This window comes from Hemibagrus wyckioides, linkage group LG20 (assembly GCF_019097595.1).
Source record: "Hemibagrus wyckioides isolate EC202008001 linkage group LG20, SWU_Hwy_1.0, whole genome shotgun sequence".
NCBI classification, from domain to species: domain Eukaryota; kingdom Metazoa; phylum Chordata; class Actinopteri; order Siluriformes; family Bagridae; genus Hemibagrus; species Hemibagrus wyckioides.
In genome coordinates, this window is record NC_080729.1 from 13,542,208 (window position 1) to 13,565,306 (window position 23,099).

Sequence of the window (23,099 nt, forward strand, 5' to 3'; positions counted from 1 at the left end):
ATATAAAGTATGAGATTTTAGTTTACAGTAGCCTCAGAAATCAGAAGATCATTCAGGTGAGAACACTGTGATCTGTTACACAGCTGGAAATTGTGTATTTTTTTTTTTTCCCCAATGGGATTTGATCAAGTTCTTTAACCAGTAATGCTGTCTCATTGAATTGACTCGCTCTCTCTCTCTCTCTCTCTCTCTCTTACTCTTTTTCCTCTCACTCTCTCGCTCTCTCTCTCCCATAGCAATGGACCAACCTTGCTGTAAAGCCCTGTATGACTTTGAGCCAGAGAACGAAGGAGAGCTGGGTTTCCGTGAGGGCGACATCATTACACTGACCAGCCAGATCGATGAGAACTGGTACGAGGGCACAGTCCGTGGCCAGGCCGGCTACTTTCCCTGCAACTACGTGGAGGTGGTGGTACCACTTAATCGTTGAAGCCTGCTGACCGGAGAAACGAGGGGCGGAGGGGACGAGAGAGCAAGAGAGAGTTGCAGTGGTGACGTGATGGAGAGTTAAAGTAAAGCAGCAAAGGCTGGAGACTTGGAACAGTGTATGAATATGAACTATGCCATGAGACACAAATTATTCTGTTCTTTCCTGTGCAGTTTTTCCCTCTGCAGTATGTCTCTTCAGTCAGATTGCCATTGGAGGTGGGTCTCGAAAACACTATCATATTCAGATTATTTTTTTGCCCTGCCCTCTTGATGGAGTGACTGAGCCAAGAGAGATTATATATATATATATTCTGTATTTTAAAAAAAAATTAGGTTTTTTCTTCAAAAATATGTTATATGTTAGTCTTTTACATCTGCTGATTCGGTCCCTATTAACTGTCTTCCGTTCACAATTATATACACAGGCTTATCTTTGCGTTTTTAATCAATTGGATCTTATTTGTGTGTGTGTGTGTGTGTGTGTACTCTCTGCCCCCTAGTGGCGGTACCGTGATACAACACCACCAAATCCGTTCTCCTCTTCTTATACCAAATTAATCTGACCTTCCATAGGAGGTAGTTACATCCATATATTTATTTTGTCAGCAAACCTGAATACTCAAGCCTTACAACTCGTGTTTATTTGACAACAGTGTTGCTTACAGTCCCTGTAGTTTTTATAGTCCAGCATGTACAACCCTGATTAATCATGCTTGACCATTTCTCTAGCTGGTTCAGAGAAATGATGAGGAAAGTTTGCTTAGACTTGATCTATGAATTGGGACTCGCCCTCTCGATGTTTGTTTACAGCACACAGCACTTGATTGAAAGACGTGCCTGGAATGTTAATCTGAGTTGAGCGACAGTTTCACAAAAACAAAATAAGAGCATTATCAGGTTCTTTGTTTCTGCCTTGTTTTCTACATAACCTTCACCCTACACCTTTTATTAGCTTCTCTTCTCTCAGATGCTTTTTGTTTATTGAGGCCAAGAAACCTGATAAATCCGTATTTCCTTCGTGCAAAGCATTATTAGAAATAGATTTTATTATAATTATTATTATCATTATTATTATTATTATTATTATAAATGAGCAGATACAGAGGTGGACAAATCATGAATACATTAGCTTGCTAAGTCAAAACTCAGAAACAGAATGAAAAGTGGTAGCTAGAGTAATATAATAACTCATCTAGTTACTTAAATGTCAATGATTTGTGGATTATTATTGTTTTTTAAGAGCATCGATATCATATATTTGTGTTTGACTGGTAAATCAAGCAAAGTGTTAGCTGTGAAATGAACTTCCGCCCTGACATCGTATGTAAAAAGGTGTATAGTAGCATCTGAATATTCTCTAAATATGTGTAACTTTCAGGGGGTTCCAGGATTGGTTTACTTCGCCTGCTGAAACTATTCTCCTTCAACCGGAAAGCTCCTTTTAGAATGAATATCGCTAATATGGCTAGAGAGAAAGTGAAAAATGGAGTACGATTTCCTTTCTTTGTTTTTTTCTTTATATATTTTGTTTTGTAGGTTCGAACAGAAATAAATAAACAAATAAATAAATAATACAGCGTCGTTTTACGTCATCCCCCACCCTAAAGTACATTTGTTTACACACAGCTACACAACAAGCTCCTTAGCGGTGCAAAAGAAAAGTGATCCCCTCTCTTATATACGAAGCTAAGCTAGCAAAGTTGGTCACACTCTCTGGATAGGCGAAATGTTCATTCATAGCTAAACTATGTAATCTTGGGTATCTGTGAGCTCATGTATGTAATGGAGCTCAGTACGTAATGGAGCAGGAGCAGCAGTTAAAACAATATTTGGTGTCTCGCTTTCAGATGGCGCGAGCGCATGGCGAAAAAAAAAAACGTCTACGTTGAGTCAAGTCGAGGTTTTTGTCCTCCTGTTTATTCATTGAGCAACTCCAAAGAGCTTCAGCTTCCAGGCTAGCGATTTGTCCACCTCTGTAGGATTTGTAACATTTCCATAAAGGGAAACCGAGCTACTGTAACATCCTCCTTTGAAATCTGACACACTGTGTACATGAGTACTGTGCGTTATATTGAAACGTTATATCCTGTCCGGTTCTTCCTGTCTGGATGAAGCAGAAGCTTAATCTACCGATCTGTACACATTTGAAGACAAAACTTGGACCTATTATAACTTGGTCCTGTCTGTTCTTATACCTTGAGTCTCTGAATCCACAGCAGTGTCAAAAGGTGCATATGGGATTTGTTATTTTTTTTCTCATCTGCACTTATTTAAACTTGCTTCATAAATAAAAATGAGGCCTGGAAGCCGACCAAGAATAAGGAGTTCTATCAAGAGTTTCCACTTGTCTTCCACATCTGGGCCGATTTTGTATTCTCTCTGACACTACAGGTTTAGCCTTGTATCATATATAAACTTTTGTATAAAGGGGGGGGTCCTGTATTTCTCATTAGCTGCTATGTTTTATTATTCCGCTTCATTAAAACCGCTCCATTTTCTATAACCGAGACATTCCAGAGCCAGTTCTCTTCAGATTCACTTCACCACATGCACATTTTTTTTGTTATTTCAGCACAGGGAAGAAAATGTCAGTCTTTGTAATGAAGCACATCATGGTATCATGTCTAGGTTTTGTCTGTTTCTGCTCAAACGCTTTCGAGGACAATCTGGGAACGGACAGATGGTCTCACACTCCTGGTATTTTTATATCTAATATATATGAGGTATTAAACTGCAAATCCAAATGTCATGGGTGTGTGTGTGTATATACATTCCAAAGACAGCTAGACCTAATTGAGAACATTCCATAATATGAGGTGATTTTCATGCTTACTTTCATATAGCTTTAGTGTCTTGTCTTATAAGGGCTCCACTTTGAAATCAGGTTTATGTTCATGATAAAGCCTTTATAAAACATTTGTGCCTGCATCTCTCTTCCGTTACTGTTTTGAAATGTTTCCCTGTTGTTACGGTCAATATAACTAAAAAGATATATTTTTTATCTTAAATAAACTTAAAATGAAAACATCTGCGTTCTCAGTTTGTGAATTAGGGATTGATATTACGTTTGATCAGCTGTAGGTTCCACCGCGAGTTCAGGTTACTGTCAGTGTGTCCTTTCCTGTGGATTCTTCTGTTTCTTTCCACATATCAGCATGACAGGAGTGTCCATAGTCCAGCTTCAGGCCCAAATGCAGCTCGTGGACAGATGTTATCTGTTATTTGGCATCTCTCTATGAATTCCTGATGGGTGAGCTGGCTGACAACAAGCTGCACTTCTTCCTTTCACCTGACGGTGGCAGCAGACCGAGCCTTTTCCTTGGACTACACCTGCAGTTTAATTTACACAATGATTCATGAAGTCATGGCTTCAGACAGAAAGAACAAAGTTAACAGTGTGGGGTGATTTTTTAAGAGTTGGAAACCAATATGCATGAAATCCTTTTGTGAATACTTGGAAGAAATTGAAAAGTGGATTTGGAGGTAAGTATAAAATATGATCAATTTCATTACTAATTATGTGAGCATAGCCATTTCTAATAACACTGATCAGGCATAACATTATGACCACCTGCCTACTATTGTGTAGGTCCACCTTTTGCTGCCCTGACCCATCATGCACTGTGTATTCTGACACCTTTCTACCAGAACCAGCATTAACATCTTCAGCAGTTTGAGCAACAGTAGCTCGTCTGTTGGATCGGATCACACGGGCCAGCCTTCTCTCCCCACGTCCACCAATGTGCCTTGGCCACCCATGACCCTGTCACCGGTTCACCACTGTTCCTTCCTTGGACCACTTTTGATAGATACTGACCACTGCAGACCGGGAACACCCCACAAGAGCTGCAGTTTTGGAGATGCTCTGATCCAGTGGTCTAGCCATCACAATTTGGCCCTTGTCAAACTCGCTCAAATCCTTACGCTTGTCCATTTTTCCTGCTTCTAACACATCAACTTTGAGGACAAAATGTTCACTTCCTGCCTAATATATCCCACCCACTAACAGGTGCCATGATGAGATCATCAGTGTTATTCACTTCACCTCTCAGTGCTCATAATGTTTTTTCCCGTTTTGTGTTTATAGAAAATGTCAAGATACAGTGTATAGATATAGATATACACTATATTGCCAAAAGTATTCGCTCACCTGCCTTGACTCGCATATGAACTTAAGTGACATCCCATTCCTAATCCATAGGGTTCAATATGACGTCGGTCCACCCTTTGCAGCTATAACAGCTTCAACTCTTCTGGGAAGGCTGTCCACAGGGTTTAGGAGTGTGTTTATGGGAATTTTTGACCATTCTTCCAGAAGCGCATTTGTGAGGTCACACACTGATGTTGGACGAGAAGGCCTGGCTCTCAGTCTCCGCTCTAATTCATCCCAAAGGTGTTCTATCGGGTTGAGGTCAGGACTCTGTGCAGGCCAGTCAAGTTCATCCACACCAGACTCTGTCATCCATGTCTTTATGGACCTTGCTTTGTGCACTGGTGCACAGTCATGTTGGAAGAGGAAGGGGCCAGCTCCAAACTGTTCCCACAAAGTTGGGAGCATGGAATTGTCCAAAATGTCTTGGTATGCTGAAGCATTCAGAGTTCCTTTCACTGGAACTAAGGGGCCAAGCCCAGCTCCTGAAAAACAACCCCACACCATAATCCCCCCTCCACCAAACTTTACACTTGGCACAATGCAGTCAGACAAGTACCGTTCTCCTGGCAACCGCCAAACCCAGACTCGTCCATCAGATTTCCAGATGGAGAAGCGCGATTCGTCACTCCAGAGAACGCGTCTCCACTGCTCTAGAGTCCAGTGGCGGCGTGCTTTACACCACTGCATCCGACACTTTGCATTGCACTTGGTGATGTATGGCTTGGATGCAGCTGCTCGGCCATGGAAACCCATTCCATGAAGCTCTCTGCACACTGTTCTTGAGCTAGTCTGAAGGCCACATGAAGTTTGGAGGTCTGTAGCGATTGACTCTGCAGAAAGTTGGCGACCTCTTCGCACTATGAGCCTCAGCATCCGCTGACCCCGCTCCGTCAGTTTACGTGGCCTACCACTTCGTGGCTGAGTTGCTGTCGTTCCCAAACACTTCCACGTTCTTATAATACAGCTGACAGTTGACTGTGGAATATTTAGGAGCGAGGAAATTTCACGACTGGATTTGTTGCACAGGTGGCATCCTATCACAGTTCCACGCTGGAATTCACTGAGCTCCTGAGAGCGACCCATTCTTTCACAAATGTTTGTAAAAACAGTCTGCATGCCTAGGTGCTTGATTTTATACACCTGTGGCCATGGAAGTGACTGGAACACCTGATTCTGATTATTTGGATGGGTGAGAGAATACTTTTGGCAATATAGTGTAGATATAGATATAGATATATGGATATATAGATATAGATAGATATATTTTATAAAAAAAAAAATTCCCATGACTCTGTAAGTGTATGAGACTGACCCTTGGGTATTTTGGTGTGGTCTTATCTGGACCAGATTTAAAAAAAAAAAAAAAAAAAGTTTAAACCCCTGCAGTAGAGGACCTGGCTACAATAAATAATCCCTAGTTTTTAATGTGTGTGTGTGAGAGAAAGACACACCCAGGGTGTATTCAAGCTACATGCCCAGTTTTCCTAGGATTGACTCCAGATACAACACAACCCCTTTTTTAAAAACTCTCTTTAAACCATAGAGTACGTCCTAATCTCTACCCAAACTAAACTAATTGTTTATTGTGTATTAGGCTGCTCATCTTTAAGCTGTTGTGCTGTGTTTGAGGATTCCTGTGAGTTTTAAATAATAAAGCGATACATACTGAATAGGATGTTTATTATTACACCAAAGCTCTGTTCTCACAATCCGGTGTTTATTAATCTTCTGGATGAACAGCGGCTCTGATGGTAGTGCTGGCTCTGATTCAGATCACAGATTTATAGTCATGAGCCTGTTCTATAATGCTATCCTTTCTATAGTAACAGCTTATTCTTAGGGACTTGTACAATATGGCAGACAGAATCCAGTGTCAGTGATTTTGTAAAAGTTAAGTTTTCTGCCACAGAAAACTCTGAAAAATCTGTCTTCTCGTCTTTAAAGAGTGAGGAAATAAAGGTTTATACCTGTTTAAATATGATAACATGGACTACCCTGTCTTGAGGGTGTTCCACTCCATTGAATGTACCTCTAAATGGGTAAAAGTACTTTATTCATAAATAGTCAGAGTGCTAATAATCCCAGGAGTGATTATTCTCCTATAACAGCATGGATTTATTCCTTATATAACATTAAAGTATGGCTAACTGAGCTGGGAAGATTGATGGCATAAGTGTTATATGAAATGCCCCACTTCTTTAAATATATATGGTAAAATACATTTTTTAAAAAAAGGTTCCTGCACAAACTCCAGGGTTTGTATTGGTTTTTCTCGACATCATTAAAAAACATGCCTTGAGGGAACAATCTAATCAGAGCCTGCCATATTGACCATGCCGGATATGAGCTGTGAGCAGACTATTGTCTGTGTTTGAGGATCCATCTATTTGCAGATAGATTTCGTTTGCCAGCTTTCACCCAGAGAAGGCGTGCCATACCCCCAACCGCCCCCCCCCGCCTCGAGATACAGTTTATGGAAAGCCAAAAGCTCCAAAACCAGCGTAATTTTACTAACATTTTCACTATCGTTCAATTTACTTTTGTTTTGTTTCGTTTTGTTTTGTTTTTGTGTTTTGCTTTGTTTTGTTTTTGTTTGTTTGTTTGTTTGTTTGATATGAGAATTTTGTGATCATGGGAAATACACATCAGGGCTCATTATCGTTCAATTTACTTTTGTTTTGTTTTCTGTTTGGTTTGTTTTTGTTTTTTGGTTTGGTTTTTGTTTTGTTTTGTTTTGTTTTGTTTTGTTTTGTGTTTTGTTTGTTTGTTTGATATGAGAATTTTGTGATCATGGGAAATACACATCAGGGCTCATTATCGTTCAGTTTACTTTTGTTTTGTTTTCTGTTTGGTTTGGTTTTTTTGTTTTGTTTTTGTTTTTGTGTTTTGTGTTTTTTGTTTTGTTTTGTTTTGGTTTGTTTTGGTTTGGTTTGTTTGTTTGTTTGATATGAGAATTTTGTGATCATGGGAAATACAGATCAGGGCTCATTATCATGATACTTTATTTAGCCTGCAGTGACAGTTCTTGTTCAGCTCTATTTATTTTTTGTGAATCGCTTCTGTTTATAAACTGCTATTTTTCAATATGCCATCCTTATTTGATCGTTCATCTGTGTGTACTCATTTTATGTCTTCATCCACCACCAAAGTTAAATTCCAATTCTTTTGGTAAGAACAAAAATGACCTTGATAATCCCAGAAATTGCACCAAAACAATGGTGGATGATGGAAGCCTGAACCATTCATGTCTTGCATCTAAAAAGAATGATTATGATATATTGTTCAGACTGAGAGGTAGTTGGCAAGTAAAACTTATCCCTCAGAAGTATTTTTATTAAGCTAAACAAGCTTCCACTGAGGTAACGGCAAACTTATTAGCTTTGGTCAGCATTTTTATTTAACGTAAGGTCACACAGTACTAAGCACTTATAATACTAATACTAAGATTTATATTAACCAAGCATTTGCAACAGTAAATATATGTACATAATTATTAACAGACATATATGTCTTTAAGAAAAATGTATAAAATACCATGAACAATAATGTAAAATAAATGTTAATAATGTTACACATATTGTAAATATTGAATTTATTATCCAGTGTGCTTGGTCTACTCTAAATGTGCTTGCACAGCTGGATGATCACAGCACATCTGATTTCTCACAAAGATCTGTTCTGTTGGTGCATTCAGGTCATCCTGGGAAGTTCATATTTTCAAGCTGGGAAGTTAATTATGACATCAGGTGGGTTCAAGTCACTATGCTCAGAGACAGATGGAGGTGTAGCTTAAATTCTTCTTCTAGAAAACAACGTACCAGAGAAAATGGGAGGGTTGTGTCAGGAAGGGCATCCGGCATAAAACCTGTGACAAATCAAATATGCAGATGAAATGATCTGCTGTGGCAACCCCAAACAGGAAGCAGTCGAAAGAATTACAACAATATCTTCTAGAAAACAAGGTGATGCAACTGAAATAAGTTTTGATGGAAGTAAACATTCAAGTTCAACAATCAACTACAGAATAAATCTACTGATTCCACCTTGTTTTCTTACTGACACAATCCAGAAATCCAGAGTTTCCCACTCGAAATTACAACTTTGTGGTGGAGCTCAATTTGTAAATACAGTATTACTGACATGACTTGTCCTACCTGTTCTTCTAAGTGCGTTCTTTCAAAATTGCCCATCAAAACAGATCTTCAAAATGAAGGCAAAAGTTCTTCACCTTCTTAGATTTGAGAAACAATGTATAATTCACATCTGTGAAATAACCTGGAAATGTTTATTATCCTGTACCCGAGCCAGGACCACACTGACAGCAGATGATAGATGATCTCGCAGACCTCCCTCTTTATTCAGAGATAATTATTTCACTTTTGACAGAGATGACTCTTCATACTACTCCTTCAAGTGAGTTGTTTTTGGCCAGAATGTGTACATTGCTCCTCTCAGAGAAGTTTGCTTTGGACTTTGAGGGGAGGTGGACTGCTGTGTGATGAATCTGCTCCAGAGGAATCTGCCCTCTTGACATGAGACATCTGTTTATAATACCACACCCCGGTATAGTGTTTATTACATGATGTCATGAGCGTGGCGCATACACATTGCTTAGATAGCAAGAATTCCTCATTATTTAGATGGAGAGCTGAAGATAAGCAGTGAAACGTTGATATGAACTGAAGTCCAGCAAAATAGTGTTTAAATTGATAATACTTATACTAATACAAGTAATACGTCTCAATTTGCTTCCTCTTCTCTGAGTTTGAAATGTACTGTAACTACAACACTGAACCCCACCTTGAAAATATTTTATACTGAGATGCCCATCAGCCTACAGAGCATGCTTTGGAGTGGGAAGGAAACCTAAGTGAGGAAACCCCTGAAGCACAGGGAGAACATGTAAACTCCATACACAGGGCAAAGGCAGGAATCAAACCCCCAATCCTGGACACGCCCCCTGTCAGTGAAGTCATCATTATGATTATTCAGTAATTAACCACCCCGAGTGTGATCCTTGGTTTCTGTAAACAAATTTTTTGGCTACCAGCTGTGGTGATGAGAAACGGGATTAATCAGTATCATGCAGTTTTGTCATTTTAGCCAGGTAGCAATACTCTGAGTTTAGGGATTGATGTGACAGCTGAATAATAAGAGGGGTTTTTTTTGCAGGAGAAGTAACAGAAACATGGATTTATATTATCACGTTATTTTATTCGTTTTCAATTCAATTTTAATGATGTAAGGGAGTAAAGTTATGTTATTTTCTATACCTATGATGTTGTAACATTATTAGTATGGCAAGATTGGTTTATCCTGGGCAGGTATCAGAGCTTAGGATCAAACCAGAGTTCGCTGGAGCTGCAATGTAACCCATTGAGCAATCCACAACAATTAAATGATTAACTCTAAATACCATGATGGCTTCTGGTACTGTCTGCCATCCAGCCAAAACTCATGGGTGTACTCATCATTGTACTCATCATGAAAATGAAATCATACAAGTTATGTTTTAATCTTATTTAGCATCTTATTTAGCCCCCACTGAAATGAAATTCCTGGCTATAACACTGTGTGGATGTTTTACACAAGCAGTTCCAGCCAGCTAACTGCTATCCCACTATACAAAGGACAGAAACCTATGTGGACATGCCTATTGATTTTGATTATGATTTATGCATTTACTTCATACATATACTACCAAACTGCTCATCATAGATATCTTATGTACAACCTGTCAACCTGTAATACACTCTATTGCCAAAAGTTTTGGGACATCTGCCTTTACATGCACATGAATGTATTATGGAGTTGGCCTGCCCTTTGCAGCTATAACAGCTTCATCTCTTCTCGGAAGGCTTTCCACAAGGTTTGTTTATGGGTATTTTTGGCCATCCCTCTAAAAGCACATTCGTGAGGTCAGGCACTGATGTTGGATGAGAAGGCCTGGCTCACAGTCTCGGGTCAGGTACAGGCCAGTCAAGTTCCTCCACACCAAACTCACTCATCCATGTCTTTATGGACCTTGCTTTGTGCACTGGTGTACAGTCATATTGGAACAGGAAGGGGTCATCCCCAAACTGTTCCCACAAAGTTTGGAGCATGAAATTGTCCAAAATGTCTTTATATGCTGAAGCATTAAGAGTTCCTTTCACTGGAACTAAGAGAAAAGCCCAACCCCTGAAAAACAACACCTGAATTCAATGATTTGGAGGGATGTCCCAAATATATATATATACCAATATAGAGTATTTTTCTACCAGTTAATGAGATCTCAGTTTCAGTCTGTAAATAACTTGAGCACTATGTATATGTATATTTATATTTATAGGTAAATTCATTCTCTCTTATTTGTAACATTTGTGAGCTTATTGTGCATTTTAAGTCTTGTGCTGCTCGGATAACGTTTTAGATGAGAGAGCTGTTTTTTTTCTGTCTCTGTCAGCCAACAGTTTGGGCATCTGTAATTGATTATACTTCCTGGTTTGCCAAAATGCGCCTTAACCCGAGACAAGCAATCTCTAAAAGGGGAATTGAGTAGACTTCTGACCACAATTTATTCCCACCACAATTTATTCTGCATGGAGCTGAGTCAGTGAGAGGGTTTCAGCATCATCCTGATAAGACAGACAGGTTAAGTGGTATAGGAGGAGGTGTGTTTCTCATAAATGTCACTGCCAGGGAATAGCATTTAGCTCGATTTTGTGGCATTTTAATGCAAAGGACCCAGCTATCTAGGTTATCCAGAACCATCTGAGGAGACATTTTAAATGGATGACACAAATGGATGAGATTTATATCATATACATATCTGTGAGAGCAATACTGACCACAGTTGACATACAACATTCCTACTTTCAATAAATGAAGAAAATGAAGTGTAACTCCGTGTAACCCAGCATCTGGTAGCAAGATTCCAGAGTCAAGATTTTATTTGTCATGTAAACGGTAATATACTGCATACAACCTGCAGTGAAATGAAAACCTAGGCTTTTGAGTCTGTGCATATAAATAGACAAAATAAACTAATTTAAAAACAAGAAGAAATAAGAATATTAAAAAAGGTGCGCAATTATGTTCCATGTAGTAACGTTGCAGAATGTACAAACAGTACATTCACAAAAAGTGTCCAGATGTGTAACATGTAGTACAAGTGCAGTGTGAATGGAGTGACAGAGTTCTGTAAGACAGACATGTCTGTATTAAGGGATCTCATGGCCTGAGGAAGAAAAGTCTCAGTTTCAATCATCAGATTATTCAAGAGTTGCCTGTTTGCAACTAGTTGAACAGATATTTACCAGGGTGTGTGGAGTCCTTAATTATTACAGCAGCTCTGGAATTGCATTACCTGCTGTATATGTCATGCAGAGTGAGGAGAGCAGGCCTGGAGATGTACTCAGCTAGGTGCGCTGCTCTCTGAAGGGCTTTGTGGTCCTGGGTTGTGCAGTTAATGTACCACTGGATAAGTAAACTTTCTATCGCTCCACTTGCATGCTCTCTGCCCAGCAGTCTTTAGAGAACATTAGATTTTCTCCATTCGGATTTGTGTGCTCTTGTTCGGTATCTGTGTAACTGCTCACATTACTTTGCTGCCACATGACTAGATTAGATCATGTGCAGGTTTTTCTAATAAATTGAGTCATTTTTTCAGTCACCTCTTATAACCATAACCCTAACCAACAAGGTGCATCAATCCAGCCTGAATCACACTGATATACCGAATTGTCTCCATCCCTTTGACTTTTCACGACTCCACCCACAATAGGCGGAGCTGAATCAGGTCCGACTCCACTCTTCTGCTGTGCTAGAATTTTGACACGCCTGCTTAGCATCTCTTTTACATGCGTTTTGATCCTTTCGGCTTTCCATATCAGTGATATGCGCTTTGTCCCCTGCTGCCGGTCCAGTCAGATCCCGAGCTGGCTACGGCCATGGCGGCGGCACCGGTGAAGCAGAGGACCGGGGCAAGCCGAGCTCAGCTTCCGCCATGCTATTATGAGGGATATCTTGAGAAACGAGGACCTAAAGAGAAGGTATGAGAGTGTTGTTTATTATGTCGGGTTAAAGGCGGCTTTTCCAGGCTGCAGTGAAGTCGCGCCCACCGGCTTTATTACACACATGTCTCAGCTGTGTATTGTGTGTGTGTGTGTGTGTGTGTAGGCGAGGCAGAGCAGAGTGACAGGATCTCTGTTTAGATTGATCGGATGTGAGAAGCCTAATTTTGGGGCCACAGGATTATAAACCAAGAAAAATAACTTATATTGGTGCTGTGATTGTCTGGAGGCGCGAGACGCAGCATTTAAACCGCATCTAAACCGCATTATAAGCGCTGACATTTTGTTTTCGTCTGAAAATTGTGTTATTGTATGTATATGCGTGTTGCGGGTTTGGATATTTTGCATTTACTGTGTGTGTTGATGTTAGTACTAAGCATTAAATGTTGCAGTGCATGGACACACCTTATTGCGGCTTACATACAGACACACACACACACACACACACATTTCAGCGATGAACCCGGTGTTAATTAAATGCATCTAATATGCCAATTAATCTCGCACTTGAGCGTTAATCAAGGTACTAAAGCGCACACGTACGCGCATGAACGCGCGCGCACACACACACCCACCAAAACGCCAAATCTTTTCGACTGGCATATTATAATGTAGATATACATATACTGTATATATACGCGATGAGAGGCTACAAAATACATGAATAAATAAATAAATAAATAGATTATAGATAGAGAGAGATTTCTTGGTGTATGAAGTAGTTAATGTTTGCATATAGCTTTCCAGATCTTTTTTTTATTTAAAAACAAGAAACAAACACTGTTCCTTTCCAATGTCTAGATTATTATTATTATTATTATTATTATTAAATTGGAATAATAGCCTTTCTACATTCAATACAAATTCACTTCCCAGAATAAAGCCAGATATACTTTAATGAAAGTTTTCATGTGTGTGAGTGCAGTGCCATAATAAATGCTGCAGGGTCTTTAACTGGGAGGTAAAAAAAAAAAGGAACTTGTATTGATATTCATTTTAAATCTTGTTATCTCATACATACACACACACACACACACACACACACACACACACACACACAGAGATTGTTGGTGTATCACTTCCCGCCTGCTTCATGGTGTGTATAATGTGATTTATGGCTAAGTGTTAATGTTTAAGGTATCAGCTGGCTCTTAAGTAAAATTAATAGAGAAAATTCGGAGACAAAGAAAGCTAGACAGATTGGAAAATAAATATCCGGGGGGTTCAGGTGCAGTGGGTGTGGGAAGGGGGTTGTTGAGGGGGTGGGTTTAAATGTATAGATGAGGAGGGTGTGTGTGTGTGTGTGTGTGTGTGTGTGTGTGTGTGTGTGTGTGTCTGTGCGCGCGAGAGAGAGACAGAGACAGAGAGACAGCTGTGTTCCATTTTGCCCTTGGGGGCATTAAGCTGCCCCAGAGCTTTGGATTTGGCAAAACAAGCCAAAGAGAATTAAGAGGAGTGAATCTATAAGCTAAGAAATGAAAGTCCATTGCGTCACTGTTTGCGTCAGGAGTTATTTAGATGATGATGATGATGATGATTATGATGATGATTATGATAAGCCTACTAAGTTGTGAAAATACGGATTGTTTATGAAGATGACACTGAACAGATGATAGAGATTGTATTTGTATAGTCTACAGTTTATTACTATTCTTCTTCTTCTTCTTCTTCTTCTTCTTCTTCTTCTTATTATTATTATTATTATTATTATTATTATTATTATTATTCAAAACTGATATTCATGATTTTGTTCAGTATGCATGATCAGTGTTTTCCATCAGAGTGTTAGTAAAACAAGAACATGTAAATAAACATGGCATATAAATTTGAAACAGTGGGAACGGTTACTGTACATGACGCAGAAAGAAGTTTATGCTCAAGATGAATGATTAAACTATTCAATGAATTCGGTAAGCGCTCAGCACAGACTCACAGAGTAAAACAGTCATCAGTTTATTAGGAATCTTATTCAACTCCATCTTTAAGAGTCTTAATCTTGACGAATTTTGATCAGTCTTTGCCCAAATGCACCTATATGAAATATAGCGTGTTATTCATAACAAAAGTCTTTCTCTTATTACACAGGTGTCTCGGCGACTGTGGACATGCTTGTGTGGCAACACTTTGTACTTCTTCAACAATGCGAAGGACACACATGTAAGCAGTACAGGGAATTTTATTCACTGTTTATTTAATAAATATTATTTAATAAATACAACCTATGAGGGTTGTTGGGTAAGGATTGAGAATTTGTCATGCAATATACATTTGAATACAATCTATCTATCTATCTATCTATCTATCTATCTATCTATCTATCTATCTATCTATCTATCTATCTATTTATTTATTATTATTATTATAAATCATTATCAAATTGTGTGGTGTTTTTTTTCTTCTTGTTTGTGTGTGTGTGTCCATCTCTATACAGTATGTGGAGAAATTGGACCTGAGTGGGTTTGTCTCTCTGATTGATGACTGCAGTCGGGACAGGAATCTGGAAGCAGCTAGGATGAATTTACGCATGAAGGATGGAGAGATCAAACTAACTGTGAGTTCACATGAAGTGAAATATTCAAAACCTACATTAAAATATTTGGATGTAAATATTTGGCATAGTGTAAATTACTGGGAAATAAGCCATCCATCCAGTCCGATCAGTCATATTTGGTTTATAAGTCTTGGTGGAGTGTTATGATTTTGTGTATTATTAATATTGTCTTTATTGTGGAAGTGTGAAATGTGGTATGTTATTCGTGCTTCATATTAATCGATTAGCGTAGCAGTGCAGGCTAAAGTTGCGCTCACACAGTGATTTTATTTCCACAAGTCACCAGTCGCTGTGTTATGATGTCTCCAGTATTCATTCCTATTACTGGATGCCATAGTGACAGCGTTTATCGAGCTGTGGCACGTCTAGCATTCCACGTCAGTTTTGTTTCCGCTCAAATGAAACGTTTCAGAGGGAGAGCATTTGTATATAAAATTCATATCATACCAGATGAAGGAGAGGCAGCGTGTGCCTTTTGCATCCAATTTACATGTACTGTCTTCACTTTCATTTATAGTTTGCTGCACCAAGTTACTCCATATTTGCTTAAAGTTTTAAAGTTTTTGCTCAGTTTCCTCGTATCCTGTAGCAATATGAGTGACCTGTTGCTTGTGGTAAGAAAGTGCTTGACACTTTCCACTCCAAAACATATTCACACCGAAAGCTTCATCACAACGACGAAAAATAGAAAAATAACCTATCCATCATACATGTCCCGTGTGTTGTTACCATAGAAACGAAAATGTATTAGAACAATGTAGGCAGCACTACAGCTAGACCTACAGTTATCTCAAATTAAATAAACACCAATCAGATATGAGAAATCATTTGGTATAAGTGCCCTTAATATGCGATACAGTTCATTCAGCAAATTTTGGTTATCTGCTTCCTGGAAAGTGTGCTGTTTTTGAACTGTTTTTTAATTACAACTCAGAGTGACACTTGGAATGTAAATCTAAAGTTTCCGGACCTACGAGTACTTCATGCCATTCATTTCTATATGACAAATCAAGGTCATATGACTGCTTTAGAGTCTGTCTTTGTCCCAACTAAGTCACTTGACCACCTCATTTTATCGCAACAGACAGCGAGGCGAGTGTCGTCTAAATTAGTCACGCGGACAGTCACGTATTTGCACAGATTTGTGTTCTTAAATTACATTTTTCCCCTCTCACCGTCTTTGTTTCTTTCCTCAGGCTCCTAACTTGGAGGCACGAGAGCTGTGGAAAGGCTTCCTGTACTCTGTAGTGGATGTGAGTGCAACATTCTAAAACATGTTACACAACATCAGGATGAGTTCGGCAGAGCAACAACACCGCACTCTGATATCTGACACAAATTTATCATAATCATGTGCGAGTGATTGCTTTATTGTAATAATCATGTCAAAAATAACATCATCAGCTGGAATGCAGGTTGGAATACCTGCTTTTAAAACATGGAACAAGTCTTCAGTGAAATATATCTTCTTTTTGTTGTACACCGATCAGGCATAACATTATGAGCAGTGAGAGGTGAAGTGAACAACACTGATTATCTCCTCATCATGGCACCTGTTAGTGGGTGGGATATATTAGGCAGGAAGTGAATATTTTGTCCTCAAAGTTGATGTGTTAGAAGCAGGAAAATGGGCAAGTGCAAGGATTTGAGCGAGTTTGACAAGGGCCAAATTGTGGTGGCTAGACCACTGGATCTCCAAAACTGCAGCTCTTGTGGGGTGTTCCCGGTCTGCAGTGGTCAGTATCTATCAAAAGTGGTCCAAGGAAGGAACAGTGGTGAACCGGCGACAGCGTCACGGACGCCCAAGACTAATTGATGCATGTGGGGAGCAAAGGCTGGCCAACACAACATTATGCAGGTGGTCATAATGTTGTGGCTGATCGGTTCAGAACAGAGTAGAAATGCAGAAATCTCATATAGCAGAACATAATGGCATTAAAGATCATATTCCTTCTTTTTTTGTCATTGTTTTGTATGTTGACACTATTAAACACAATTTGTTCTTTTTGTGTCTCACTTCACAGCCTCTGCAGATTTGTAGATTAGATAATGTTGTTGTTTTTAACCAGAAGCCAAAAAATGGAATTTCCCCCTCTTTTGTTGTGTCCATATTCAGCATTGAATTTCATTGTCATGTCACACTCCATAGTGGTTTTAAATGTCTCCTCTAAAAGTAAATACTCTTTAAGGCCTTTAAAACTTTGTAGGGTCTGTTTGTTTTGTTTTTTTTTAGAAGTAGTGGTTTTTCTTAGCCTTCTAGGACACAAATTTCATAGAAAAGGTCCAAAAAAACTTTTCCATCTTCAAAGATAATAGTGGACCTAAACCCATTTCTGCTCTCTGAGATGCTCTAAGTGTTTGTTCATGAGGATGTAAAATATGTAGGCGTTATATTTAACCACTAAGGTTATCCAACAGAGGGAAAAACACACTGAAAGCCAGCAGAGACCTGACTCATTTTATATCAGACTTGCGGGTATATAATATTTTGTTTATACTGACTGAAAATGTTCGATCAGTCCATTTCCATTTTGCCGATGCTGTGGTAACGTACTGGTAAAAAGGTTTAAGTGGCATTAAGTGGTCTTTTTTAAGTGGTTGCTTTGGGTTATAAATGTGTTTGAACATTAGCACGTTTATTGGCTCTGTTCTGCGACAGTTGTCATATCTAAAATAGCCACGTTGTCATATCTAAAATTACAGGCCATTATCTGATGATAACTACAATGTGAAGTAAAAAATAACTGTCAGAAACATGCGAGTTTTCGGTGGTGACGATCTACCAAGTTCCTGCCTGCTTCTGTAGCCTTTCAGTATCACTCGGAGTGAAGTCATCTGTATCGTCGGCTGCATTCCAGTCAGCTGATTGAGTTGTGAGGAACAATCCTGTTTTTGTCCTGGGGAAATTCCACGGCCACAGCACTGAGCTTTTGAGGCTTCTTATCAGATCTGAGCCGTTTCATTAGATATCACACGCTGTTCATGTTGCCTTTTGATGCTCGTGTGTTGGTATGTCAGTAAAAACGGCGTCTAATTTAATTCCACTCGCAGGAATACAGAAGGTGTTCATGCCTGTTGGTATGATCCAGGCTAATCTTTGTGGAGGCTTTGTTCAGGAGGCAACAGCATTTCTGTGCATCAAATTAATTGTTTTTCAGTTTATTTACAGTTTGTCTTGCATGGTAAAACCTCTGAGGGATGTATCTTTTATTTAGGCTGAACTTTCTGACTGTTTGTAATCTGTTGTTCAATTGAAAAATTTATACTTAATGATCACGGGGTCATTTGCAGTGGGCTTATGGAGGATAATAAGCATCGGGGACAAGCAGTAGAAGACAACTAGCAAGTTCCACATCTGGAATAAACGTGGCATCATCAAGATTCAAATTCACGATCTGCTGGTGATGGAGCAAACATTTTTTGCTTGTGCCTCAAGAGACCCCCAAGTCTATACATTTAAAGACTAAATGCAGTGTGTGTGTGTGTGTGTGTGTGTGTGTAGAAGTCCAAAACCATTTTTTCAAAGCAAAAAGCAGCATCTGCTGCAAAAATCCCAAACCCCCCCATATATTCCATTAATCCTTTTCACTGGTACAGTGGTGTCCAGTAAACAAACTATTTTAAAAAAGAATCAGGACTCTGTTGGTTTTCAGTGTGAGATGTGTGTTGTTCCCCCTGTTGGATAACCTTACACAGAATTTTAGTGGTTGAAGAAACACCTTCACATTTTAGATGCTTATGAACAAGCACTTGGAGCGTCTCAGAGAGCAGAAACGGGTTCGATATCAGCATTTACTTTGTGGAAAATACTAATGGTTTTTTTTTAGAACTTTTCCATGAAAATTTAGTCCTGTTAGGCTAAGAAAAAATTACTACTTCTGAAAAAATCCTACAAATTCTTGAAGGCCAGAGTGTCTGCTTTAAGAGACGTTAAGAGACACCACTGTGGAGTGTGACATGACAAAGAAATTCAATGCTGAAAGTGGACACAACAAAATATGAGGAAATTTATGTGGACAAAAACCAATTTTTTTTTATATTTCTCACTAATGTGAATATCAATATTCTTTATCCTTGACCTCACCGGTTTCAGTGTAAACCCCAAAGTGCTGAATTACACAAACCCAACATAATCAGAGTGCTGATAAGGAAAGGATTCGAATGAATGTGTGTATATCTGTGTATTAACATATCGTGTCCTTCATGTGGTCCTCAGCTGACAGTGCCCACCACTCTAACGCTGCTGCCCGGCCAACTGCACATGCTGAAAGAAGTGGTGGAGAAAGAGAGACAGAGAAGAAGAGCTCGATCGCTCTCCAGAGCTCCCTCCTCTCCCCTCTCTCTCCCGCTGGTAGGAGAGATTCCTGCGTAAGTATTTCCTCATTCAGAGATTGTATATTCATGGTTCAAAGAAACAGTAAAAGAGTAGCTATATATATTCCCATTATTAGTAATGGGAATGGGAAGAGTGATTCTAGTAAAGTGGATATCTTTTTATCTGTAGGTACAGTTAAACAGGTTGTAAATTCTCTATGCACACTATAAATCACTAGATCAAAATCAAATGGAAACGGTTCCACTCATGAATGAATGAATGAATGAACGAGATAGCTAATGAAAAGAGGAAGCATATATTGCTGATTGTGTTGTTGATTGTGAAATGAGCTTCTGCTTTTTCCTTTTCTTTCATTTGAAGGCATGAAATATGAAAGAAAAGAAAAGTTGATTTCAGATTACACCACAGTGCTGTTAAATTCTCGAATCTGATAGATGTTAAATCACCTGTTCATATTTCCAACTATAAGTCGAATCGCAGGTTTATATGCGATTATATGCACTATTAATTGCTTCTTGCTGACAAAGAACGTTTATAAAATTAGCCCCTAGTGTCAGGGCTTTGTAACTTTATAGCATTGTTTAATAGACCAAAAAAGAAGATGGATGGATGGATGGCTAGAGATGGATGGATGGCTAGAGATGGATGGATGGCTGGAGATGGATGGATGGATGGAGCTGGATGGATGGATGGATGGATGGATGGATAGATGGATAGATCAACAACAATTATTGTTATCCAGCACAAAAACAGTAATATGGTCACAATTTTAGCAAAAATATTTATTTTTCATTTATGAACTTATTCCCCAGTGTCTGTGTGTTTAACAGTCAGGACGTACAACATGCCATTGTTTAATGAAAACAAAAATAGAAGAAGAATATTTCAGATGTTAGGAATGTTTAGGACACGTGGTGATTAGTTTCCTGTAACCACATGCTTGTCATGTTTTACATTTACATTTCTGGCATTTGGCAGAAGCCCTTATGTACAAAAGTGCTTTCAAGTATTTATTAATCAACACTGATTCACTAGAACCAACATAAAATTTTAAATAAATAAAATAAAGTGTGCTCCCAACAGAGTTTTAACCTGATGGTGTCCTAATTGTTTTATTACTTATGAGTCTCAATGTATTAATTGTGTGTGTGTGTGTGTGTGTTCTCTTGGGCAGCTGTTTCAGGCCTGTCTCTCGCACAGAAGCCGAGGTTCTGTTAGAGCGTCACCCAGACTGTGGGAACATGCTGCTAAGACCGGGCAGAGACGGCACCTCACTCGCAGTGACCACACGACAAGATCTTAATGGGTATGATAAAGGGATATAGGATTAAAACCCCTGCATCTCTATCCCTCCATATCCTAGACATTTCCTCAAAGCATCTTCTATACCACTTCAGGATCTCTCTCATGTTCTGTCTTCTTCTCCCTGACTCAGTTACCTTCTCAGTTACACTCATATTATTGTTTTTTTGCTTTTTGAACATTCCACAGCTCAGTGTTCAGACACTATCGCGTTACCCAGAAGCCTCAGGGAGGTTACATCATCGATGTGGAAAACCCGGTATGTAGGGATGAATCCATAGATATGGTGATAAAGAATGTGTCCAGACTGGAGGGAATGTAGATGCATCACTCTGTGTGTGTGTATGGACAGATCCCGTGTCCCACCCTTCATGATGTCATTAACGCACTAGTGGAGAAAACAGCCGGGACGCTTCAGCCTTTTCTACTGGAGGAGCCTTATGAAGAGAATATCAGTATGTCTGACACACACACACAGTCACACACACACACAGTAGCAAACATCAACAAACTTGAACATGCTGGAACAGAATCCCTATGAAAACTATGTAAACACAGCACACATGCAGATTCAGTGAGGAAGTCTTACTGACGTCCACGGCTTGGCTCTGTGTCTCTTGTTTTGCATGCTGAAAATTCCTCCTTCCTTTTCAGCGTACATTTCGTCCAATGACGAGAACGGAGAGCGGATGCTACACTGTGCACCAACTGGCACTTTCCCTAGAAGACCCTCACTGCCCCCAAAAGGTACAAGACTACCATAGTACTTTAACCTCATAGAATCAGTGTCCAGGATTCACTGATGCCATTTTTCTCTGGTGTGTGTGTGTGTGTGTGCGTGTGTTTCGAGCAGGGCCAGAGAGATGGACGTTGAGATCTCACTCTAAATCTCCTAGCCCATCTCAAAGATCACTAAGCCCCCCAGGTTCACCATCCAGCCCTATGAGGCGGCTGGTGCTTTCCCCCTCGCCTTCACCACTAACACAAAGTAAGCACATAGAACAAACACATTCAGTTTTTTATACAGTAAATTTAATGTTTTAATTAAAAAATGTAATAATACTAATAATAGCAATAAATTAATAAATAAATAAATTTACTAATAATTTATAAATTAATTTAATTAATAAGACACAAAAATCAGTCAGTGCTGCTAATAAATAAATAAATAAATGAATAAATGCCTGTTTATTTAAAAACATGGAGAATGGTGAATTTGTATGGATCCCCACTATAAATGTAAATTAAAATATAATATAATACAACAAAATATTTCAATATTAACAACAAGGAAGCTTTAAGCATTGCGGGGAAATAAATGTCAAAATCAGAAATATAAATTATAAACAGTTTTTTTTGCTGCTACTCCTAAGATTTATGTCTATAGTAGTATAACCTTCTAGGTTCATTATTAATTGAATTTTTAACGCCTGTCAGCATCGTTTAAGAGATTTAAGTCATTTTAATGCAATCAAAAGAAATTGGAGTCTGACTCACTTGTAATATTCCAGCAGCTTTCACAGAGGAGCTCAAACAGAAGCTGGAGAAGAGACGCACCAGCCAGGACTGACTTCCTTCTTCTCCTCAGCCAATCAGCAGCATGGCCTCGTCCCCTGACTGTCTGATTCTGCCAGTGCCTTTGTGATGACAGTCACTGCTCCCAGACATTCAGTCTTATTATTTCCATGGTGCATCATTAATCCAGCCGAGCAGTAAATTCTTCTGCCTTGGGAAGTGACACTTCAAGAAGGACAATGAGGATTGAGCCCAGGGACAGATCGGTCTGAGCCAGGAATCTGTGTTTGTCCAGAGACAGTGATGTTTGGTGATTTCTGATCTCTCAGAGAAGCTGCAGCTCTAAAGTACTAAATGTCTAATGGTCTTCTCACGTAACTGCCATAAACCTGCCGGAGTTCCTTTCTAATAATTCTGTGTTCTAAACACAGCCGTTAAATTTTCATCCAGTGCATTTTGTCAGCAGCTGCCGCAGGTACGATTGTCTCCAGAGCTTATGTTGGTGTTAGGACAGAATAATAGCAGGGCAGAAGTGTCAGACGTGTAAGTTACTGCTCAGAACAGTGTGTTTCTGTAGTAAGGTGTTTATTTGTTTGTTTTTGGTGCTCCAGGTTGAATACTAGACTGATCGTCATTACTGGTTTGTGTAATGATCGTTGCATGGTGCTACTGTTTGTATATAGAGTTTGTCTGTGTGTATCCCTGATCATTTTTCTCCTATTTATTGGAATTAAAGGGACGATTTTTCGATAACGTTGA

At 39.2% G+C, this 23,099-nt stretch overlaps 2 protein-coding genes across 5 annotated transcripts in view; both read left to right on the plus strand.

The window, feature by feature from the left end:
- The window catches only part of sh3gl1a (SH3-domain GRB2-like 1a), a 29,064-nt gene extending 25,608 nt beyond the window's left edge, over positions 1–3,456 (plus strand). For all 3 annotated transcript variants that reach the window (XM_058418103.1, XM_058418104.1, XM_058418105.1), the window contains one exon: positions 237–3,456. In XM_058418103.1, coding sequence (XP_058274086.1) covers positions 237–430 — 194 coding nt within the window. In that variant the 3' untranslated portion in view covers positions 431–3,456. The remainder of the gene's footprint in view (positions 1–236) is intronic.
- Positions 3,457–12,443: 8,987 nt separating this feature from the next.
- Positions 12,444–23,099, plus strand: stap2a (signal transducing adaptor family member 2a). Of its 2 annotated transcripts, none has more exons than XM_058418391.1 (11): positions 12,444–12,615; positions 14,722–14,793; positions 15,068–15,187; positions 16,384–16,440; positions 19,404–19,555; positions 20,698–20,829; positions 21,015–21,084; positions 21,178–21,280; positions 21,480–21,572; positions 21,679–21,813; positions 22,340–23,099. In XM_058418391.1, the coding sequence occupies exons 1-11, from the start codon at positions 12,514–12,516 to the stop codon at positions 22,393–22,395; spliced, it is 1,092 nt and encodes a 363-aa protein (XP_058274374.1). In that variant the 5' UTR covers positions 12,444–12,513; the 3' UTR covers positions 22,396–23,099. The 2 variants fall into 2 exon arrangements, with proteins under 2 accessions (XP_058274374.1, XP_058274373.1); XM_058418390.1 differs by having other exon boundaries at positions 12,446–12,615; positions 22,337–23,099.